The sequence below is a fragment of the Brassica oleracea genome, chromosome C2, assembly GCF_000695525.1.
Source record: "Brassica oleracea var. oleracea cultivar TO1000 chromosome C2, BOL, whole genome shotgun sequence".
Lineage (NCBI taxonomy): Eukaryota > Viridiplantae > Streptophyta > Magnoliopsida > Brassicales > Brassicaceae > Brassica > Brassica oleracea.
In genome coordinates this window covers 31,560,372-31,577,743 of record NC_027749.1, presented here as the reverse complement: position 1 = coordinate 31,577,743, position 17,372 = coordinate 31,560,372, and the positions used below count along the sequence as shown (strand labels likewise).

The 17,372-nt window shown below is 33.4% G+C and overlaps 1 protein-coding gene across 1 annotated transcript; it reads left to right on the top strand.

The window, feature by feature from the left end:
- Positions 1–2,933: 2,933 nt before the first annotated feature.
- On the top strand, positions 2,934–5,371 carry LOC106326926 (AT-hook motif nuclear-localized protein 1). Its single transcript, XM_013764893.1, is given in 6 exon segments — positions 2,934–3,255; positions 3,759–4,047; positions 4,397–4,464; positions 4,551–4,682; positions 4,769–4,930; positions 5,020–5,371. Coding segments are annotated over 6 exon segments (1,065 nt in total). The 5' UTR covers positions 2,934–3,075; the 3' UTR covers positions 5,254–5,371.
- The last annotated feature ends 12,001 nt before the right edge of the window (positions 5,372–17,372 follow it).

Sequence of the window (17,372 nt, the reverse complement as noted above, 5' to 3'; positions counted from 1 at the left end):
GGGGGAGGGGGGGAGGATAGCATATCTAGTGAAACATGATTGTTAAACCAGAAGGGTATTGTGTTTGATCAGCACACAAAGCTAAAAAGAGGAGATTGAAGATGCAAACCTAAGCTTGTAGATGTCAATACAAAGTCAATGATGTTAGATGCATTAGTCGTTAATACAGAAGGCATGCCGAGTGTTGGGTACCATGTGGATGCAAGATGTTGAGCTGGAGAAAGATAAACTGAGGTTTATGTCCTGACGTAGTCGCTGAACTAGCTGCTGATGCAGTGTGCGCAGAGAATGCATCAGGAGGCATGCAGAGTGGTGGAGACCATGTGGAATAGAAGATGCTGAGATGGCGCGCGATAAACTTGGAAGCAAGTTTAGAGCAAAGAAAAAAATGCAAGAAAATAAACTTGGGAAGCAAATTTATATCTTACAGAAAATGAATAAGTACATTCTAAGAAAAAAAAATTGTATTTATTAATATGAAAGTTATTCATATCCATGATTCTTTGGTCAATGGTTTTGGAAACGTGGAGATTACTATAAATTAGCCATGAGATCGATTGTATTTCACAAGACACTGTGGCTGATCATTATAGAGGAATGGTGAGAATTCTTTAAAATTGTTCTTGCGTTATGTTGAAGCAGACGCTGAAATACCAACTATAGAAAAAAAAAGTTTGGATAGATTAAAAATTTTTCAGTACCAATTATTAGGATTTTAACAAGTTGCGTAAAGCTTGTTAAACAAGTCTGGTAAACACTGTTTATCGAAATTTCTAATATAGCAAAAATATTTGCTAATTTCATAGTCTCTTGATTTATCTTCTATATTATTTTTTGATTTATCTTCTATATTATTTTATTAGTTTATTGTAGTTGTATCTTGTACTTGCATATGCATATACCTAAACAATACAGTATATTAGCATCTCTTTCACTGGTTGGGTGATTTGAAAATTGCATAACCCCATCATCTGTCATCTTAATGGATTGCTGAATTTCATTAAGACACGAAACAAAAGATAATATATTTACATATATATAGTTTTATGAGGCTTGATACGTTTATGCTGGCCCCATGTAATTGTCATTCTTGCCTTTAGCTTTCTTTAATTTTTTTTTTGTTAAAAAATCGTTCTTTAATTGTTAACGTTAGATAAAATGAAATAATTTCCTGTATTATTTATTTATTCATTATTTTAGCAGCCTAGTTTTACTTCTCCTTTACTCCAACCCCGATTATTATTAATTAAGGAAAAAGTATTTTCAATTGGGAAAATTAGTATTTAGAAATAAAATAAATAACTGACGGCAAGAAAAATTGTAGGCACGCCATGTTCGTCTTTTACAAAATGTTTCTTTATTTAAATATAAATGAATTTTGTATACTACTACCTTATTTTTGTCCACTATACTGTTTATTAGTTTACTAACTTTTCTATTTATTAATCCCCTCCCGTCGGATTCCAGCTACAAACACGAATATCTATATATTCCAAAAAGTTAATATAACACATATAACACGCTATTATACATTTCATTATCACCATTATTTTATTTATTCAAGATTAAAATAAAATGGGCAGACATGGAAAAAGTTACAGTGTCAATTAGCTGAAACACACCTTACAATATAAATAAAAACCCATTAGAAAAAAAGAAGAGAAAACAGTATTATTTAATTTCGATATTTCCAAAATCAAAAACACGATATATTTTGGGCAATTATCTCGAATAGCCATTTTTAAGTTTTTGTCACAAAAATACCTTTAAAAAAAAATTACCGAAATAGTCTCTTTTTATTTTGAAAATTTTAATTTTAATTTTTTAAAATTTGAAACCCTATCCTCAGAACCTCACCTATTAACTCTAAACCGTAAATCTAGAATAGTTAACCCTAGGATAAAAATACATTTTTATCTTTTAGTAAAACTTATTTTAGTGTTTTTTTTCGTTGAGTACTATTTTCGTGACAAAAATTTAAAAAATGCTATCCTAGAGATTTTTTCTATATTTTTCTCATGTAAATCACAAAGCATAAATAAATCTATTTTCCCTAGCTTCCTCTCAAAATTTTAACTAATTTTCAAGCTCTGTTCTGTTCCTAGCCATATTTTTTTTTGGTTAAACAAAAAGGTGTTTTTACCTCTTTGCCGGGAACCCAAACAATGTAAATAGTCCCTCCCAACGCTAGGGGTGGGCATATCGGTTTAGTTTCGGGTTCGGTTTGGGTTCGGTTTGGTTTGGTTAATTTGGGTTTTATAAAATTTAAACCAATTAAAACCAAAGTAGTTTTGGTTTGGGTTCGGTTTGGGTTTAGTTTGGTTCGGTTTAGTTCGGTTTGGTTTAGATTTAGTTTGGTTTTTTTTGGAATCCATGAAACAAAAAATAATTTAAAGCTCGATGACAAAACTCTTAACCACGTCAAAGGAAGAAATACATAATAAGCAAAGATCAGACTATTTGTAATCTAATTAGCGTAACAAAGACTTTAAGCATTCCAAAACCTATTAATTAAAAGACTATTTGCATCTACATATATGGAAGCTAAGAAAAAATAGAAAACAAAATTTTAACTAAAATTTACAATATGTTAACATATATATATATATATATATATTTATTTATTTATAGATAAAAATATATTAGATTATTGGTTTGGTTCGGTTTGGTTCCCAAACCGAATCAAACCATTCGGTTGAGTAAAACATGAACCAATTGGATTATGTAAATAGCACGGTTTGGTTTGGATCGGTTTAACTTTGGTTGGTTTGGTTTGGATCGGTTCGGTTTGGGTTTTTTGCCCACCCCTATCCACCGCGAATCAAACCCGGGTGGCGGAAGTTACAGCCGTAGCCCCTTTACCACCAGAGCTGACTCGTTCTTAGCCATATTTTCTTCCCTTAAAACATATCTCCTTAATATTTACATTTTCAGTTTGATTTTTTGTTCTAGATCTTAATTATATTTCTTTGTTAATTAAATTTCTTTGTGTTCTTAATCTCGTCTTTGAGTATCTTTAATCAAACCCCGAAATTTAAATGAATTATTGAAAAATAGAAGAAAAAGGAAAAGCTAATGGTTTTAGAGATAGAGTCTACCGGAGAAGTTAGATCAACGGCCGGTAATGGCGGCGGTATCACGGTTGTGGGATCCGACGCGCCGTCAGATTTTCACATAGCTGCGAGATCAGAAAGCTCAAATCCATCCCCTAACTCCGTCGCTCCTCCACTACCACAGTCCCATCACACGAACCAGCTCGCTGTTTGATCGTGAAACGGTAATAAATAAGATGTGGGCTTAAACAAAGACGTCTTATTGATGGTCGGAGAGAAAACGTTCGATCGGTTACAAGAAAATAAGAGGAAAGTGCGACAGAAAGGAAACCGGTGGCTCGACAAGCTACCGGAGAAGTATAACTAACGGCGAGACGAAGTAAAGGTGAAAAACCCTAATCTAGCCGTCAAGTCTTGGTCAGTGCTTTTGGATCCTCTTCTCGTTGCCTCTTCTTTCCCTTATATAGACGTCCCGATGCTTCGCTCTTGACCTAATTTTACGCCATCTTGGTGGGCCTCCTTTGCTGGGCCGAGAGGCCCGTAGGTGTTCGAGCAACCAGTCGACGATGGCCAGCTAGAAGTACTCAAGAGTCAAGCCGAGAGACCTGACTCTCGAGCCGACAGATCGAGCCGTCGCTCTTTCTAACTCGGGCCAGGCCTTCCTATTCCTCGGGCCCTGTGGGATAGTCGAATCCATCCTCTACACTCGCCATAGTAGCTCCGCCGCCGCAAATTTCTATGGCGGCGACGACGATGATGGAAGGTATCTCCGGCGTACCGATGAAGAAGAAACGTGGACGGCCTAGGAAGTACGGTCCAGACGGAGCAGTTGTGGCGTTATCTCCTAAGCCAATCTCATCGGCGCCGGCACCCTCGCATCCTCCTCCGGCGAGTTCACACGTCATCGATTTCTCCGCCTCTGAAAAACGCAGCAAAATGAAACCAACAAACTCTTTTAACAGAACAAAGTTTCATCACCAAGTCGAGAATTTGGGTAAATCTTTTCTATTTTCTTCTCTGTTTCTATTGAGTTTCAACAAAAAAAGTTTTTGTCGGAATCTAGTTTCGTAGAACTTCATGCATGCTTTTAAAGTGAGGCCCTTAACATAGAAATATATCCCCTCTTTCTTTTATATCCCCATGGGCTAAGTACACATATAAGTCATGTTCTTGACTGTCACTTCTTTAATGTAACATTAAGCTTAATTTAGTAACACATTTAGACGTTAAGGTGCATTTAGAGGTTTCTAATTTATATTCTAGCGACAGAACTCGGTTACATAAAAGAACTGAAAACATAATATCAATGAGTATATATGCTCTTGTGGTTGTGTTTTGTGTAGGTGAATGGGTTCCTTGCTCCGTCGGTGGTAATTTCACACCACATGTAATTGCGGTCAACGCCGGTGAGGTAAACTCATCGGAATTTTTTTTGGATCGGTTCTCTTAGTTCTTTTTATAATCTTTATACCGAGATATGAGTGATGGTTCAATTAGGATTTAACGATGAAGATAATATCGTTTTCTCAACAAGGACCGCGTGCCATTTGTGTTCTATCAGCAAACGGTGTCATTTCAAGTGTAACACTTCGTCAGCATGATTCATCCGGCGGTACATTAACATACGAAGTATGAGATTTTGAGATCTCATCGATCAATTTTGTTGTTGATGATGTATAAGATGAGTTTTTTTTATGGTTTATTGTGTTTTTCAGGGTCGCTTTGAGATATTATCATTGTCCGGTTCATTCATGCCTAATGACATAGGCGGGACTCGGAGTAGAACAGGAGGAATGAGCGTTTCTTTAGCAAGTCCTGACGGACGCGTAGTAGGCGGTGGTGTTGCCGGTTGACTAGTAGCCGCAAGTCCGGTTCAGGTTAACCATTTTCTGATATTTCCGGTCCAAAGAGCTACAACTGTCTTTAACCGGAGACTTAAGTTTCATGTGTTTGTTGAATCAAACAGGTGGTTGTAGGAAGTTTCTTAGCAGGAAAAGATCAGGAAGATCATAAACCGAAAAAGAACAGACATGATTTCATGTTGTCGAGCCCAACCGCGTCGATTCCCATCTCTAGTACAGCTGATGACCGGACAATACATTCGGTCTCGTCTCTTCCGATCAATAATAGTACATGGCAGACTTCTTTAGCTTCTGATCCAAGAAACAAGTCTTCTGATATTAAAGTCAATTTAACTTGAAAAATCTATTCTTCCTCTGTATTTTTTTGTTCCTTACTAAGTTCATTTCGGATTTTCAACATTAGCCATAATAAATGTTCTACTAAACTGGTAGTTTTAAGGGTTTAAAAGTCGTATAAGCTGGTTCCATTGTTGTTGCATGATCTAGCTTTATTTCCTTCTTGTTTGTTTGGATTTGAATCATCTTTTTTTGTTCCTTAAAATTTGTTTAAACCGGTCATGGTTCCGGTTTTGCAAAGTATCCATCATCCATGTATCGCCTCAGTGTTATCTTAGTTTCGGTCTATAGTTATCAAGGTTAAATGCTCTCTTATAACACTGTCTTAATCTAAATGACTATAAACAAGTTGAATCATTTCAATACCTTGAAAAAAGTTTCCACTTTTTCATATAAAGATTGATCAGAGCTTGTACTTGACAAACAAAGATGTCCATCTTGATTCTATCGGTGATCATATAAAATCTGGCCCATTAACAGAATGTCCTCCAAAACCGGTGTCACCAAACTGTAAATTCATATACAGACATGCACATATCCATATATATAGTAGAGTGTTTGCTATCTCAGTAAAATAACATGTTTCTTTGAACAGCATACCGCGTACGGTAGCACAAGAACCACATCAGACATCCTCCGAGAGAAAGAATCAATCTCTCTTGATCCATCAATAATTACAATTAAAACAGCAGTTTTTTTTTACATCCCCTTTATTTTGATCAGTATCTACATGAGTGCCATCATCATTTATTTATGAGCCAAAACTCATTAAATACCCAATTAGATTAGATGTCGCGGAATAATCTTATTATATAAAGCTTGGTTCTTCAAAGTTGCTAATTAACATGATCGCGACACATGACAATTATATATTTAAGATTGTGATATGTGTTAATCTATCTCATAATTAAAAATAATATATATAATAAGATATTAACAAAAACGAATTTTATTAAAAAGTAATTATAAATATTATTTAATAGTAATTTTCCTTTTTTAAAATCCTAATCAAAAGATAATTGCAGAAGATTTTGATAGTAATTTTTCTTCTAATATTGTGAGATGTGTTTAAATATAAGATGATTAAAAATATATGCAATAAGATAATTTTCCTTTTCTAAAATTTTAATAAAAATACAATTATAAAAGATTATGTTGAGCTTGGTTCTTCAAAATTGCTAATTAACATGATTGTGACACATTTCAGTTATAATTGTAGTTTTCCTTTTTAAAAATCCTAATCAAAAGATTATTCCAAAAGATTATTTGATAGTAATTTTTCTTCTAATATTATGACATGTGTTTCAATATATAATGATTAAAATATATATAATAAGATTATAAAAATGAATTTTGAAAAATCTACTTTTCAAATTATTTAATAGTAAAAAAAATTGTAAAAATATTTAGCAGTAATTGTTTTACAAGTTTTCCTTTTAAAAATCCAAAAAATGCAATATATTTAAGATTGTGACAAGTATTAATCTATCTCATAATTAAAAATATATATAACAAGATATTAACAAAAAAGAATTTTATTAAAAAGTAATTATAAATATCATTAATAGTAATTTTCCTTTTTTTAAATCCTAATCAAAAGATAATTGCAAAAGATTTTGATATTAATTTTTCTTCTAATATTGTGACATGTGTTTAAATATATAATGATTAAAAATATAAGTAATAAGATAATAAAAACGAACTTTTGAATAAAACTACTTTTAAAAATTATTTAATAGTAAATGAAATTTTTAAAAAATATTTAGTAGTAATTGTTTTAGAAATTTTCCTTTTAAAAATCCTAAAAAACAGATTTGAAAACAATTTATTTATTTTAGTTTTCCTTTTCTAAAATTTTAATAAAAATATTATTACAAAATATTATATTAATCATGGTTCTTCAAAATTGCTAATTAACATGATTGTGACACATGTCAGTTATATATTTAAAAATGTGATATGTGTTAACTATCTCATAATCAAAAATATATATATTAAAATAATAAAAATATTTTCCTTAAAATTTAATTATAAATATTATTTAATAGTCTCATTATTATTATTATTATTTTATTATATAAACCTTGGTTCTTCAAAGTTGCTAATAAAGATTAATAAATATTATTATTATTATTATTATTATTATTATATTTTATATTAAAAAATTATGACCAAAAGTAGCTTCAAATATTCCACATCTATATTTAGGTTTAAACTTCTACATATTATTATTGCTATTATTATTTTCTCTATTAAATTTTTATTTAATAATATTTTTACTTAAGAAAATTATTGATAAACATGATAGTAACTTTATTTAATTAAGGAGACAAATTGTAAAAAAAATATTAATGATATTGAAAACAACGAATTTTGAAAATTTCAACTTTTAAAAATAGTTAATATTATCTCGAAAAAATTATTTGATAGAAATTTTATTTTTCTAAATCCTAGACAAATTATAATTGTAAAAGATTATGTAATATTAATTTCCTTCTATAAAATCCTAAAAAACTTTAAAAGAATATTTGATAGTTTTTTTCCTTTTTTATAAGAAAAAATTTAAACAAAAGAAATTTGTATCATATTTATAAGTCCTAACCAAAAGAGAATTGTAAAAATTTATTTGATAGTATTTTTAAGAGAGTACTTGATGATGAACGTGATAGTAAAAATTTATTTAATTAACAAAATAAGTGTAAAATTAATATTGATACGAATTGCAAAAATAGTAATTTTAAATTATTTATTAATAACTAAAAATAATTATCTGTTAGCAATTTATTTTTTTCTGAAATTCTAAAGAGAGATAATTGTAATAGGTTATATGACAGTAATTTTCATTTTATAAAATATTAAAGAAATTAAAATATATTTAATTTATATAATTTTTTAATTTTTTTAATTGTAAATAAAAAAGAGATTTATAAAATAGAATGTTTTCTTTTTTTTAATTCCTAGCAAAATAAAATGTTAAAGACTTATTTAATAAAACATTAAATTAGTACATAAGAACATGTATAATGTTGTCATTGACTCGATTGATGTACTTAACTTTCATTTCTTTTTACTTTTCATTCAATTTCTTATTTCCGGATGTGTTCAGTTTAAACGTTTAGGTATAGTATTTTCTCTAATTCTAAGTACAAAGTTTATAACAATTCTTCTATGCACCATGATTATAAAACACAAATATTAACTTGAACTTATGTGTGAAAACGAGTTTTAATTATAAAATAAATCTCAAACAACATATGCAAAAAAAAAACAATTATAAAACAATGAAAAAAATATTTATTATTTTTATTGTTTTTATCAAATTAAAACATCAAACAAAATCCGTTGCAACGCAACAGGCTCATATCTTGTATCATATAAATATTACTTGAAATAAGTAATTTTTGTATATAGTTTAAATTTATAATAATTTTAATAAATTAAATCTTTTGATAAAATTTTTTTTAGAGAACTTGTGATTGGTTGTTAATGGAAGAATAACATTAAATTTTATTACATTATATTAATCATCTTAACATATGCATCTCATAATTATGAAAAAATAAAAAAAAAAAGAAAAAACTACAATTTATGTATGAATTATGATATATATCTAGTATCTACGTCTAATTCAGAAAATAGCAAATTTAAATTTTCAGATTTAGGGGATCCTGAATTGTTTAATGTTTGTTAACAAATTGGAGATATTATGTAGTTTTCATAGACCCTAAATGTTCACAAATAATGGTTATAATCTAGAATCTATCTGGTTTAATTGTAGGGAGTAAATGAATTATAATTTGGATTCTAATAAAAAGATTATTGATTAAAAAATTAATAAGAAAACAAAATAGATTAATACATAAACAATTAGGAAAAATCGATAAATAGGTTAGTTGATCAAAATACGAATATACCTTCAAGTATCTACTAAATATGATATGGTTGAACTTTTGTAAATTAGATATTTTGAGTTGAGGTATATAATTAGCTCAACTGTGTTGGGCTAATTAAGATGCGTTATGAATACGACATGTGTATGTTTATCAAGCTTCCCGCATGCTAAACAATTAGTGATATGACGTTTGCGATTCTCAGCACAACTCTTACAAACGAAAACCGAAGAAAAATCTTACTCCCTCTGTTCTTGAAAGTAAGATTTTCTAGAGTATGCACGCTTATTAAGAATTTTAATAAATATTTATAATTTAATTTATTTTTTACTTTATTATACACTTTCCAATAACTTTCTAGCAATGAAATTTAATCAATTCAAATATTCTCCATTAATGTTCCTCAAAAGTATAAAAAAGTACCTTAACAATATAAAAAATCTATCTTTGTGGAACAAGAAAAAAATCTAAAACATCTTACTTTTGAGAACGGAGGTAGTATAATTCTCTTTTGTGAATCCCTAATTCAATCAATGGCGAATTTAACGTATTCCGGTCCGGTCCAAGCAGACGCAGAAGTCGTCTGGAACGTGATTCTCTTCAATCATCTTTGACGAAGCTCGTGTCAAGTACAATGATCTTTGCACGAGAGGATTTCTAGCTCAAGGTATCATGTCAACAGCTTAGGTTAATCTTCACGAAGTTCGCGAAATCATAGTTAGTGTAGGTTGGATGAACACACTGACGAATCTTAGAGCATTCTCTCTTAGAATTGTTAGAGAATATCTCTCAATTTTTTTTGGATCTGGTAACGGAGTCATGATTAGAGGAGACACATTTGAGCTTTCTTCCATTTTAATCAATAGTGAACTCCGAATGTTGATCATGTGTGGGAATTAGATAATTTGGATAAGGCTGTTGCGTATTTGACTGTAGGTCATAAGAACAGATGGTAAAGTTTCCGTCTTGATGATCTTAGTCCAGTATATCATGTTTTGTACAATGTATGCATGACAAATTGGATTTCAGGTACAAATGTTGTGTACCCTGTGAAAAAGTGTATGCGGTTTTATATGCTCTTGTTCAGAAGAAGCCAATAGATTTTGGTCGTTTAGTATACGATCAGATATTGGATACGGCAGGGCAATCAAATGGACGACAACCAATTGGATTTCCTAATCTGATTCATGAGGTCCTTGTTCATCAGTGTGCGATAAGACCACTTGTAGGAGATGGAGAGTTAATTGGTAGACCAATGTATTTGTGGAGAATGCGGGAAGCTTCTGTTCCACTTGATGTTTCACCTCAATAGGTGATGTATCACAACATTGATCAAGCTATCAGGATGTTGCGACTTCTATAGAGTCATGTTCCAGGGGGAGAAGTAGTGGATGGAGAAGATGATGATGATGGTGATTAAGATGTTCAAGATTTGCAAGACTAAATTATAGACATCTATTTTTAGCGGGTAATATTTCTCTTTGTCTGGTTTGGTGCATCTTTATGACAATTAATTAGTGGCTTAAATGCCAAATCTTCCACTCCGATAGTTGCTCTAAGCTTTATTCTTTATTTTTAAACAATATATGCTATGTCCTTCTTGATGATACTTCTACAAAACTTATTCGCCAAGTTTTGTCCCGTATTAATGTCTGGTAATTAAAAACAAATAACTCATTTATAAAGAGATTATAAGAACCTCTAAATAAGTTGAGCATAAATGATATAAGTTGGCAAGCATTAATATAAATGTTATTGATTGCCAACTTTATTTTTACTATAGAAGATTTTAAACTAATTCAATACGTACATTTTTTAGTTAATATATGGGAAAAGCTTTTAATGACGTGATATTAACTCATAAAATTAAAATTTTATTCAGAAAATAATATGCCAAGTTTCCAAAAATTGGATGAAACAATGATAAATAAATATTATGAAAAATAAATAAAAAGAGTACATATAGCGAAACTTAAATTAAAAAAAAACACATAGATTGTTCACAACGCCTCTGAAACCATTTTCTTTGCCTTTCTCTGATCCTGTCAAACACAAAACGTGTTAACATATATTGCTAAAATAATTATAAATAAATTGAATATATTTACGAACATTTTTTGAATGTTGTAACTGCTTCAATTAATGGATTGAACATTATCTCAGAACATCCTGGAATGTTGGTAATCTCTCTATACCCCCCGATATATTTTATACAAATATGGACCATTGTATCATACTGTCAATATAATATATAGTGGAATAAACATATGATCTATTAAATTCTAACCCTCTAGAACGTCAATCTTTCAGAATCGTAGCACGCAACCAGAATGTATCAACATGTTCTGCCATTTTCCCATATGCAACACAAGTGACTCGTTTGAGGCTAAAGGTAGTATTGAACAAACACACAATTATATAGGAATAATATAATTTTATAAGAATAATTATTAAAATCAAAAAAATTGATAATATAAATGTACACTTACTTGTTATCAGTTAAGGTTAAGGATATCATACTGATAGGGTTGAGAAATTCACTTCCAACGTTTTGGTTAAAGCCCAACTACAAATTTCCAACTGATATTAGAGCCCCTAATATGTCTAATATAAAGTTTAAGAAAAGTTAGTATACATTTTTATTCAATTGTAGCATAATAAAATTAACTAAACATACGATAAGGATAGAGTTATAACCAAATGAAAATTTGGGATGAATTAATCCCATGTTCAACTCATTGTATTTTAGATCGAATTTTTTCGGATGTCTCTTCTAGAAATATGAATTTAACGCGAGTAGTCTTTGAAAAAAAAATATGATACTTATGACGAGTTACCCTGGTAATTTCTGTAGAAGGGACTACTTTGAAATTAGATAGTCTACGCCAAATGAAAATGAAAACTAAACAATGCAAATAATATCTTAACAACTCGATTGAAATATTTGATTATTAATATTATACTTAATTTAGGAAATCCTAATAATTATAAATATACAGATAGTTAGATTTAGTATGAAACTAGATTTGAACCCGCACATACGTGCGGATATATGTTTTTTTTAAAATAACATTTAAAATATAAAATAAGTTATAAAGATATATATTTAATATCAATTTTTACGTATATAATTTTATGATAATTTCAAAAAGAATTGGGATATACTATTCAATTTCGAAATTAGTTGCTTAAATATATATAAAGTTTGGTCTAGACTAAATATGATAAACAAAATAATTGCATAATGGAAATGTATTTGGCTTTTTTTTTAAGAATGTTATTGTTTAGATGTATATAATGTTTCTGTTAGAAAATATCATATATGCATAAATTTAGGATAATTAGTTTAGTTTCTAATTAATGGTCTAACATAGACTTTTGTATGGTAGATAAAAAATAGGACTCTAAATTAATAGATTAGATATATAATTTTATCCGAGAATATCCGTATTGTGCATCTAGTTCTTCATCCTGTCGAATTTATTGTCTCTTAGATTCATATCTTTTCAAAAAAATATCATAAAAACGTGTTTACAAAGTCGCATATCAGAGTTTCCTTATTTATGGTCGAGATTTTTCCATTCTGGTCGAGTTTCCTTTTTTGTCGACCATGCTTTCAATTTCTTTTAAAAACTTGCTTGCAATCAACTTTTTCCTTTTATTCCTTTTCACTTTCTGAAGTTTATAAACCCCAAAAATAAAAAAAAAGTAATTCGTATTTGCCTCTTTCCAATTTAAAACAAAAGAGGAAACCTCATATTTCCATTTTATCTTTGTTTCTCTATTTTTGTTCTTCTCTTATTTACTTGTTAAGAACTAAAGTCCCTATTCTCTTGTACCATGGGAGAAGCAACCAAACAAGCTACCATGATGCAGATTCTTAATGCTTTGAGAGAAGACATGAGAGTCATGCGCCAAGACCTTGGAGATAGACTGACTAGGGTTGAGCAGAGGCCTCCCTTGCAAGCTGACCGGAATATCGATTTGATTCTAAATCCCAACCAACACAATCCCGCTCCAACCGGTCCAAACAACAGGAGAGATGGTGTGTGCATCAACGACAACCCAAAGACTAGTACCAGGAACCAGCAGACTGATGAAGAGACGGGTCAGCAGTATGCTCCTAATCCAAACCAGAGAGCAGGGCTGAAACAAGATGACTATGGTGAAGAAGGAGATGAGGACTACTTACCCCCACCTAGAGCTCCACGCCGGAAAAACCGTAACCAAGGGTTTGAGGAAGAGGACTTCTTGCCCCTGCATAGAGCTCCACGCCAGCAAAACCATAATCAAGGGCAGGAACATATCAAGATGACTGCTTCAACCTTTGCTGGAAAGGTTGATCCATAAGCTTACCTTGATTGGGAAAAGAGGATGGATCACATCTTTGCTTATTACAACCACCCTGGTCCCAAACTAGTTGTCTTGGCAGTTGCTTAGCTCACTGACAATGCCCTTTCCTTGTGGGATAGACTGTGTTCCAACAGAAGAAGAAGTAATCTGAGGCAATTAGGCTCCTGGTTAGACATGAAGGACGCAATGAGGCAGAGGTTTGTGCCATAACATTTTCACAGAGACTTGCATAGGAAGTTCATATCACTTGAGCAAGGAAGCAAGTCAGTGGAAGTACTATGAAGAGTTTGAGAAACTAAGAAACCGCTTGGACCTTAATGAGGATGAAGAGACTACTATGGATCAGTTCATAGATGGTTGCAAGACAGGATAAGCTGCAAGGTTGAGAGACAGGTTTATACCGACCTCAAAGACCTATTTCACTTATCTGTGCAAGCTGAGCAACACATCAAGAAGAAGGGCACCCAGAGCAAGTCTCAATCTACTTGGAGCTCAAACAACATCAACTACAATAAGCCAGTAGATAAATGAAAGGGTATTGAAGGAGACACTCGGCCTAAACCCCGCTCCACTGAACCCAATAAGGATACCAGAACCGAGCCAGCCAGAACTACTAAAACTCAAAGAGCCAGAGACATCACATGCTTCAAGTGTAGAGGCTGGGGACATATGGCAAGAGAATGCACAAACCAGAGGTTTATGATGCTCACTGATGATGGCGGTTATGAGTCCCATGATGAAGAAGCACATGAGGTTCAAGAGGAGTATGGAGAGATTGAAAAGAACTCAGATTCTCAACAACCTGGCTCTGATACCATATAAGTTTTAGAGTATAAAGAGTAATCTGAGAGTTTAGGAGAGATTAGAGAAGTATTAGAGATGATTTAGAGTAAAAGATAAGATCAAGAGACTAAGAGAAAAGCCATGGAGGCTAAGAATAATCTGAACTGTCTAATCTTTATCATGGATGAGGTTACAATATTTATAGGAGAGACATTAGGGCTTTCACGTAAAAGGAAATGGCACTAGTCTAAGCATGTGAAGTCAAGACTGACTGGAGCGTCTCCTTTTGAAATGAACGGACAGGAAGGCACACATGCTTCTGGCTTTACAGCCTGTCCAAGAGCTGGATGGATAAGGCGCGTCCCAACCTTATCCATAAACGGTCTGATCCGTTCCAAACCTTCCGTGTCTCAAGCTCCTTTCATCCGGATGAGTTACTCGGGTAACTTATAGTTACCATCATGTACGGCCTTGTACGGATGGTACGGCCTTGTACGGTCCACTCCTCCTAAAGCCATCTAACCCCTTCATGCCTCATCCTTCTCACAATCTCTAATCTCTTCATGCTTCTTCTTATCTCATAACTCATCTCAACACTCCCCCTCAAGCTTGGCTTTGTGAAAGCCTAAGCTTGGACAGCCATGAGATCTTCCTCATTAAAAACCTCACCAAGGAAAACCCATTGGGACAAAACCTTGATGAGGGAAAAAGAGTAAAGACCTCATGACTTAGAGGATTAGCTCCTTCCCTTCCCAAGATCTATGAGTCCCAATCTGATATGAATGGACTCCATAGTCTTCTGTCTTGCTGCCTTAGTGAACACATCAGCCAACTGATCTTCACTCCTAGTGTAGCATGGCAAGATGACTCCTAGGACAATCATCTGCCTCACCTTGTGACAATCAACCTCAATGTGCTTGGTTTTTTCATGGAACACCGAGTTGGAGGCTATGTGGATCGCGGCTTGGTTATCACAATGCATGGTCATTGGTGTGGCTTGATCAATCCCCAAATGCTTCAAGATGCCCTTGATCCATACTAGCTCGTTTGTAAGTTTCAGCATGGCTCTATACTCAGCTTCTGCACTTGAGCAAGACACCACCTTTTGCTTCTTGCTCTTCCAAGTCACTAAGTTGCCTCCGATGAATGTGCAATAGCCGGTTGTAGATCTCTTGTCAGCTCTATCACCAGCCCAATCAGCATCACAGTATCCAACAACCTCTGTGCTTCCATTGCAGCCCATCCATACTCCTTGATCAGGTGAGCCGTTGAGATACATCAAGATCCTCTCCACCATACGCCAATGATGCTCCTTAGGCACTTGCATGTGTTGACTCACCTGATTCACAGCAAAACAAATGTCAGGCCTAGTTATGGTAAGATAAATCAATTTGCCAACTAGTTTTCTATAGAGTTTAGGATCATGATAAGGTTTGTTGTCTTCAATCTCCCCCTCTCGAGGGACTTTGTAGCCATCCTCCATAGGCATCCTTGCTGTCTTGCCTCCATAAGCACCTGCACCTTTCAAAAGATCAAGTGTATACATCCTTTGGGACATGAACAACCCTTCCTTGGATCTACATATCTCAATTCCAAGAAAGTATTTCATTTCTCCCAAGTCTTTGATATCAAACATGGATTTAAGGAACTCCTTGGTTGCTATGATACCTTCCTTATCACTCCCTGTGACAATGATATCATCAACATACACAAGAAGTGCAGTCATACCTGAGGGAGTAGTGAGAGTGAAGAGAGTGTGATCTAGCTCAGACTTCTTGAAGCCTCGGCCATTAAGAGTAGTGCTCAGCTTGTTATACCAAGCTCTTGGTGATTGCTTCAGCCCATAGATAGCTTTCTTCAGTCTCAACACATTTCCTTTCTTTACCAAGTGTTCCAAGCCCGGAGGTGGATGCATATACACTTCATCCTCAAGCTCTCCTTGTAGAAATGCATTCTTCACATCCATTTGCCATAAGCCCCATCCAAGATTCACAGCCAAGCTTAATACAATTCGGATTGTATGTAGCTTAGCCACTGGTGCAAAGGTCTCAATGTAATCTTCTCCATATGTTTGAGTAAAGCCTCTTGCAACCAGTCTTGACTTCTTCCTCTCAACCTGACCATCAGCCTTATACTTGATTGTGAATATCCATCTACTAGTCACAGCCTTCTTCCCTTTAGGTAACTCACTCTCATACCATGTATCATTCTTAATCATAGCTCCTGCCTCAGCTCCAACTGATTCCTTCCACTCCTTGTCTTGTATTTCCTCTTCATAGCTTCTTGGGATATAACCCTCATCCAGATTCACCATAAATGCGCAATGTGCTTTAGGATATTGAGCAAAGGAGCATACAGCTTGAGAAGGATGCTCCACTGCTTGGGCATTGTAGTACACTCTCGTGTTTACCCAAGAGGAAGGATCCTTCCTCACTCTTGTGCTTCTCCTCAATTCTGGTTGTTGAACTCTCACGACTTGCTCTTGAAAATCCGGTTCTTCTTCTTCTTCTTCTACATCCTCAACTGATGCTTCTACTTCTCTTTGTTCCTGCTCACCTTGATTGTGAGAGCCTGAACTCATCTCCCTTTGTTCCTGATTCAAGCCGGCTCTATCTCGGCCTAAACTTGTCTCCATTCCTTCCTCATTCAAGCCGGCTCCTTCTTGGCCACTTTCTTGAACTTCAGGCTCATTTCCCCCCTCACAATCATGGTGAGAGTCTCCATGTTGTTCCCTTTGACCAGAGTTCTGATCCTGGGACATCTTGATCCCTAGCCCCTCTAGGATAATCCTTAACACCCCAGCCTTATCTGAGGTTAGATCTTTCAAGTCTTCTTGGTTCTTTTCTTCATAGTATCCTCTTTCTTCTACAAACTTCACATCCCTTGATACTAGAACTTTTCTTCCTTCTGGATCATAGCATTTGTATCCCTTCTGTGTTGTAGAGTAGCCTATGAATACAGCCTTTGTACTCCTTGCTTCCAACTTGCTCCTCATCTGTCCCGGAATCAACACATAGCACAAACACCCAAAGACTCTCAAATCTTCTTGATTCTTTTCCTCATAGTATCCCCTTTCTTCAATAAACTTCACATCT